Source organism: Trypanosoma brucei, chromosome 6 (genome assembly GCF_000002445.2).
Source record: "Trypanosoma brucei brucei TREU927 chromosome 6, complete sequence".
NCBI lineage: Eukaryota > Euglenozoa > Kinetoplastea > Trypanosomatida > Trypanosomatidae > Trypanosoma > Trypanosoma brucei.
Window position 1 is genome coordinate 1 of NC_007279.1, and position 7,725 is coordinate 7,725.

Sequence of the window (7,725 nt, forward strand, 5' to 3'; positions counted from 1 at the left end):
CACTTGTCCCCAACAATGGAGCAGCAGCTATGCATGTTAGCGAGCTCCCTCTCCAGCATTCGTGCTGACTTCCACCAATTGCGTTGTAAGGAGCGGTGAGGCGTCCGCTTTCATTGATGCGCTAAGAAAGGCACTGCTCACATTTGGCTTGAACCTCAGCTCTACCGTTGTGTTGACTGCAGGGGACTCTGTTGGAGAGTATCTTCTGAAAAGTGGTGGCACTTTTATCATTGGACTTGCCGTTGATGGCATTGTGGTAATTGAAGAGCATCTACGTATCCAAGACAAGGCGCGCGTATTTGTCCAGTTCTCTGACATTGCGCTGCTGTACAATGAGTTTGTGCAAGCCTTCGACAATAGCGATGGCACCAAGCACCTTTTGTTCGCAACAAGTTTGCTTTGCTGCCCAGACATCAACACGACATCGTAGACTGTGCAACGGTTCCACGAGGCGGTACGTGAGGTGGAAAAGTGGACGCCGCTGTCGGTGCTGGGTTTCGCCACGGGTAGACTAATACAAGAGAATCTGCAAAACATGGAAAGGGTAACGTCCGGCCTGCTGGTCGACCTTTTCTTCAACCAAACAGTAATCATCATTGATGGCATGCGTTATATGGGCCGTACAAACATTATGATTGCATAATCAACGGTGTTGTTACCGCTGATGACTGCGTGACAAACTTCGGTGTTACGGATATAAGTCTGTGTGTGTGTGTGTGTGTGTGTGTGTGTGTGTGTGTGTGTGTGTGTGTGTGTGTGTGTGTGTGTGTGTGTGTGTGTGTGTGTGTGTGTGTGTGTGTGTGTGTGTGTGTGTGTGTGTGTGTGTGTGTGATCAGTGGGACGTCCGCTACGGTCAGATGCACCAATACTACAGAATGCGATGTCGCCGTCGTTGGTGTGCGGTGTCCCCAACGGTAATGCCCTCAACCCCCCACAACTTGCTGGTGTGGTTGATGACTCTTTATTCGTTGTGGCTCTTGCAATATGTCTAAGCTTACTTGCGTGATTCCCTCTCCGTGGCACCCGTGATAACAATCTTGCACCCAAGGAACCAACGGACCCTGTGACACTAATATTTACTGACATTGAGAGCAGGACTGTGTTGTGGGCTGCACACCCTGAGCTGATGCCTGATGCCGTTGCAACACATCACTATCTGATTCGTTCACTGATTGCGAGGTATGACTGCTACGAGGTGAAAACTGTTGGTGATTTGTTCACAATATCGAGTAAGAGTCCCTTCGTTGCCGTACACCTCGCACAGGAACTACAGCTGTGTTTCTTGCATCATTCCTTCCGAAGGGGCTGCACAATTTCTGACAGCGCCGAATGGACAAATGCATAATATTACGGAGCGCTGCTTACGCACGCAGCTTATATAATGTCACATGCGTTGTGATTTGTAGAGGGGAGTGGGCCACCAGAAATTAGGTCATTTTAATGTCAATAAGTTTTTACCGCTTGTTGGAGCCGTCATTCCCCGCACTTAACCTTTTCGAACCGAGGAGTTGGTAAAAGACGGCCAATCAACGGTATCGTCGACACCGTGGCCATCAGTACGGGATTTTACATACGGTAACGAAGCGTGGGCATATGTTTTTCTTTAAACGTCATTTTTTAAATTTTTCTGTGCATTGTTGCTGCCACTTCTATGAAGTATGGCCAGAATGTCAGAGTACTGCATTTGCGTGCAAAACGAAGATAATAATACTCCCTTTGTTTTTCTCTCCCTCTTGGGTTGTATGAAAAGAGGGGGCTCCTGTTTGTAGGATGACAAGAGCTGTTTTGTTTATTTCCTCAAAAAAAATTACATGCTCCATAGTTGCTCCAATATTCCCATCCCTTCATTGGAAAATGACCCGACGGCTCCGTCCATGTGAGTGAAGCGGTGTCCCTGATATTTGCCCTGATGCTTTTTCTTTTTTCCACCGTGAAACCTGCACTGCACCACACTTGCGTTCCCTCATCCCCTCTTACAAGTTATCCGTTTCACTTCCCCTGTTGAGGAATGCGTATTTCCAACCGCGCGAGATATCAAACAGTAAATCTGTCGGACAAACAAAAGGTTGAGAAATTCGTCACATAAACTTATGAGCTTTCACCACTGAGGCACGCACGCTCACCAACACCAACAAAGTCAAGCAAAAGTCGCTGCATATTAATACTCAATGGCGCCATAATGTTCCCTTTCGTGTTCCCTTTTCCTTTTTCCTTCCGTTGGGGTTACACAATACTTGTGGGAACCCGCTTCACTTCCTCCTTTTCCAATTATGAAGGTAACTGTGTTTTGTTTGCCACACTTCCGCTTGTTATTTCTCCAACTGGTTTCACTTACAGAAGTCGCGTGTACACCACTTGTGGAGGAAATATTACATTAGGCAAAACCAACTATGAAAAAAATGGCAATACATTCTAAAACATTCCCTCAACATTGCAGAACTCATGAAAGGAATCATGGTTACTGCCGTCAGGCTAAGGAAAGACCAAAAGGCTTTTGAAATGTGTTTTCGAATCGAATGTACCACTGGTATTTCTTTAACATGCAAACACAACACAAATCACGGCATGCACGAACACGCATTCCGGGCTTCTTATAGAGATATTTCAATACCTGAAAAAAGGGACCGGGACGCAAAGTTTGGGAATGGAATTTCCCCGCCTGTAGCGGTGATTATCTAAGACATTCAATCAACACATTTCCGCCTGTCCACAGTTAATGGGAAACCGTAGTGCCCATATGTCTCCCTAATTACTGTTGTCCTTTCAGTTTTCACAGTAGATGTTTCAATTGGTTTCTGCGGCCGAGGTAAATAAAGCGTATGTGTCATATCCGGGAGGTGTTTCCATGTGTCTTCTCTTTCCGTTTTGTCACTGCGTTTGGGCTCACGCAATGACATTAATTGAAATTTCAAGCCACTACCATAGATGGGTGGCTCGTGGAGAGAGTGAGGATTGGGATTATTCTAACAGCTTTGTGGTTGTGTGTGCCGTGCTTTTGGAAAATATTGCAGCCAATGAAAGGGAAGGCAAGTGTCACCTTGCTTTCCATGCTGCGACATCAATGCATAAGAATTATATGCTAGTTGCTCTGCAAGGGAAGGTCGTGAAGGCGAAGGTTAGCTTCCGGTTTAAGGAAGTGCAGAGACTTCCTGATACTACTGTCAGAAACTACTGTTACTGCGTGCTTCAGGCACTGGGTCAGTAATTCATAAATACAACAACGAGAATAAAATTTATCCCTTGTGGCTGCTAAGCGTGTAAGCAACTGAGAATAATAAATAGTATATTTTTGCCACACTTTATTGATTTCTATATATATACAAAACAACCTCATTACATTTATCATTTCTTTTGTGCCCAAAGACTGCTGAATGAAGGTTAGGATCACTGACCATAACACATTTTGGCATGCACCTCAATTACTTCCTTATAACACTTCCCCCCCCCCCTCGTTTGATTCATCGCTTAGCTCTATTATTAAAAAAGAAAAAGCATTTCCTCAACACTCAGTACCTCAAGGAATCGGAAACGGGAACTACAATGTCAGGAAACCAAGGAAGAAAGCGACAGCGCATCTCATCACCTGAGCAGTCAGAAGCTTTAAAGGAACCATCAACTACTGAACAAAATAAACTCACCACCGTTACAATCACCGAAGAGACGCGTGACGCCAGTAATGATGAAACTGTGGTATCATTACTGAATGAGCATGAGAAATTGACTAAACAAACGACACGGCTGGAAAGCAGTGTGAAGGCACTTAAATGTTTCATGAGTAATCTCACAGCTATGAGTGGCGAAAGGCAAGGTGGTGTGTGTGATGACACCGAATGCATACATAGAGTAACGTTATATAATGCTGCTGATAATGCCTTCAGTGACGAAGGACTATATGAAGGTGCTCTTTCCTCACTCTGTGGCCGCATTCATACAAAGAAATTAACCATTGCGCTATCAAAGGATGAGAACTTCGACTTACAAGGAGTCAGTAAGCTAAAGCAGTTAGAAGAGTTACGCATTGAATATCCGCGCGGAAAACTTGTGAATATCATATCTTTGAATAACCTTGATATGTTGAAAAGGCTTTATCTTAAGAGCAACAATATTGACAACAATGGCGCTCGTCACTTATTCAATATTGGAACATTGGAGGAGTTGGTTATTGCTGACACCATGCAACTGACAAATATCAGAGGAATCTCTCGCTTGACTAACCTGAAGTGTCTTGAGTTAAATTCCACAGATATTGATGACAACTGTGTGGAGGAAATAAGTGCATGTGCTAAACTGTCCAAACTGAGTGTATCCGAATGCAACAATATCACGGATGCAACCCCAATTTCACAACTTGCAGCGCTTGAAGAGTTGAATCTAAACAGCTGTTACCACATAACGAAGGGAATTGGAACACTGGCCAGGTTGTTACGATTGCGTATGCTTGACTTGAGTGGTGTACCTGTGGAAGATAATTTTCTGAAGGATTTGTGTGACTGTGGATCGCTTGAAAGGCTGAACATTTCTTATTGTATTCAGCTGACAGATATGAATCCACTCTCCAATGCCACTGCTATTGAGGAATTGAACCTTAACGGTTGTCGCCGAATAACACGAGGGATAGGCGTTGTGTGGGCATTACCAAAGCTTCGTGTATTGCACATGAAGGATGTGCACCTGAGCGAGCCATCTCTCGATTCAGTTGGGACTGGTGGATCACTTGTAAAGGTCAGTCTTGATGACTGCGCAGGCTTTGGTGATATGACACTCTTATCCAGCATTGTTACACTCGAGGAGCTGAATATTCAAAAATGTGCTGACATCATTAGTGGTGTGGGTTGCCTTGGTACACTGCCATACCTGCGTGTGCTTAACATAAAGGAGGCACACATCTCTTCCATTGGCTTTGCTGGTATTGGTGCCTCAAAATCCCTTTTACAGCTCACTATAGAGAGTACCACGGGACTGAGTAATGTGGAAGCACTCGCCAACATTTTGACTCTGGAAAAACTAAGCCTTCACGGCTGCACGGGTATTGACGCAGGAATTGGATGTCTCGGAAACCTGCCACAGCTTAAAATGTTGGACCTGTCTGGCACAAATACCGACAATGAGTCTCTCAGAAGTTTGTGCCTATCACAGACAATGGCGTCCCTCAACCTTTCCCATTGTTGGAAAATGACAAATGTGTCCCATATTTCAAGCCTTGAAGCATTGAATGAACTGAATTTAAGTGACTGTATTAGGATAAATGCAGGATGGGAAGCACTTGAAAAACTTCAGCAGCTACATGTGGCAATCCTCTCGAATACACATATTACTGATAGAGACATATCCCATTTCAGCAAGTGCAAAAACCTTGTTACGCTTGATCTTTCTTTCTGCAATAAGTTACTTGATGTTACAATTCTCTCTAACATCACTACGCTTGAGGAGTTGAATCTTGATAGTTGTTCAAACATCAGAAAAGGGCTGAGCGTTCTTGGAGAGCTACCACGGCTTCGTGTGTTGAACATAAAGGGTGTACAGTTGGAAGATTCAGTTATTGGTTCACTAGGGAATGGTAACTCATTTGTAAAGCTCAGTCTTGAGAATTGCAAAGGGTTTGGTGATGTCAAGCCCCTCTCGAACCTTGTTACACTTGAGGAACTGAATCTCCACTACTGTGACAAAGTAACCTCTGGAATGGGAACACTGGGCAGGCTACTGCAGCTTCGTGTACTGGATTTAGGACGGACACAAGTTGATAATAATTCCCTTGAGAATATCTGCACAAGCTCAATCCCACTTGTGTCATTAAATCTTTCGCATTGCAAGAAAATAACATCTATTTCTGCAATAGCTTCCCTTACAGCATTGGAGGAACTCAACATTGACAACTGCTGTAATGTAACATCCGGTTGGAATGTATTTGGCACACTTCACCAACTGCGTGTAGCCACACTGTCGAATACACGCATTAATGATGAAAACATACGGCACGTTAGCGAGTGCAAGTCTTTGAATACACTCAACCTTGCGTTTTGCAAAGATATAACAGACGTCACAGCACTTTCTAAAATTACTATGCTTGAGGAGTTGAACCTTGATTGCTGCCCTAACATCAGAAAAGGTATTGAAACTCTTGGAAAGTTGCCCAAACTTCGCAAACTAGATGCGAAGAGATGTGGCATAAATGCTGGATGGATGCAAGAACTTCCTGACGGCGCGTATAGCAAATCACTTGTGAAGCTGAATCTCGAACATGGAGATGAATCGTTGTGTGAGAGACTCCTCTCCACAGCTGCGGTAATTGAAGAATTGCTGCTCAAAAAGACTAGTGAAATAAATTATCTACCCCCAATCTCCAGCCTAAGACGACTTCGGGTACTGAATTTGGAGGACGGAGATGTCTCTGACTCAGGGCTTGAGAGTATCTCTAAATCCAAGTCACTGCAGTCACTTAACGTATCAATCTGTAATTTTATAACCGATATATCAGCATTATCTTCCCTATCGACATTGGAAGAACTGAATATTAGCGGGTGTAAGCACATACGAAAAGGTTGGGAGGCACTGGGGAAGCTGCCTCGACTACGTGTAGCGGTTCTTTCCGAAACTTATGTTACCAACGAAGGCATACGTCTCATCAGCGGGTGCAAATATCTCAGAAATTTGGAACTGTATTGGTGCGACGGTGTGTCCAATATCGAGGCGATAAACAACATCAATTCACTGGAGGAGCTCACCGTTGAGAATTGTGTGGACATTAAGGAAGGTCTGCTCAAGGTTGGAATGCTACCAAGGCTACGGATACTGGCGTTGAGGCACGTAAAACTCAGTTTTTTCTCCCTCAGTTCACTAGGAGAGAGCAAATCCCTAGTGAAACTCACTATCAAAGGATCTAAGGAACTYTGCGACATCAAACTTATTTCCAACATTGCAACACTTAGGGAGTTGAAAGTCGCCTATTCTTACAGATTATTAAACGACGTAGGGGATCTTAGGAAACTGCCATGGCTTAATGTACTGAGACTCCGCTCTTTCGATATGGGAAACAAATGTTTTGAGAGTTTCTGCGCCATGCGCTCGTTGAAATCACTAGATATCGCCTACTCAAAGAAATTAACAGATATATCTCATATATCAAACCTTACGGCACTGGAGGAATTGAATCTGAGCGGATGTTACCACATAACTTCAGGCTGGGAAGCACTAAGCGAATTACCACGACTTCGTGTGCTCAACTTGGAATCCGCCAGAGTTACGACCCGTTACGGTGGATATTATATCAGCAGATGCAAATCCCTCGTCACACTCAACCTTGAATCGTGTTATATGACCGATGCTTCATGTCTTGCTAATATCAAAACACTGGAGGAGTTGCATATAGGGAAATGCAGAGAGCTAACGCAGGGGTTTAGTGCACTTTTCACTCTTCCGAGGTTGCGCATTCTTAACTTGATTTGTTCTCTTATTACAGATGAAGATCTCAGGGAAATTCAACCACCCCATACCATTGAGGAGCTCAATCTTTCTTATTGTGAAAATCTTAATGATATTACACCACTTGGGAGGATAAAATCAATTAAAAAATTGCATTTCAGTCAGAGACATGATGTCAGAAGGCCCACAGAAGGATTCAGAAGTCTTTTGGAATTGCCATGTCTTTCTTGGGTTGACCTAGACAACGTTTGTGGCTGCTCTGATGTTTCTTGTGAACTGAGAAAAAGGAGGGTACATATCCGTTAA

At 43.9% G+C, this 7,725-nt stretch overlaps 2 protein-coding genes and 2 pseudogenes across 2 annotated transcripts, besides 2 other annotated features; all 4 read left to right on the top strand.

The window, feature by feature from the left end:
* On the top strand, nt 1-1,326 carry Tb927.6.100 (annotated as a pseudogene).
* Nucleotides 1-7,725: part of a sequence feature (sequence corresponds to BAC RPCI93-26F19) that runs on past the window's edge.
* Nucleotides 704-831: a microsatellite.
* Nucleotides 2,180-2,416, top strand: Tb927.6.110 (hypothetical protein; the record flags this gene model as incomplete). Its single annotated transcript, XM_840051.1, has 1 exon — nt 2,180-2,416. The coding sequence occupies one exon, from the start codon at nt 2,180-2,182 to the stop codon at nt 2,414-2,416; it is 237 nt and encodes a 78-aa protein (XP_845144.1).
* Nucleotides 2,780-3,205, top strand: Tb927.6.120 (hypothetical protein, conserved; the record flags this gene model as incomplete). Its single annotated transcript, XM_840052.1, has 1 exon — nt 2,780-3,205. The coding sequence occupies one exon, from the start codon at nt 2,780-2,782 to the stop codon at nt 3,203-3,205; it is 426 nt and encodes a 141-aa protein (XP_845145.1).
* Tb927.6.130 lies at nt 3,409-7,725 on the top strand (annotated as a pseudogene).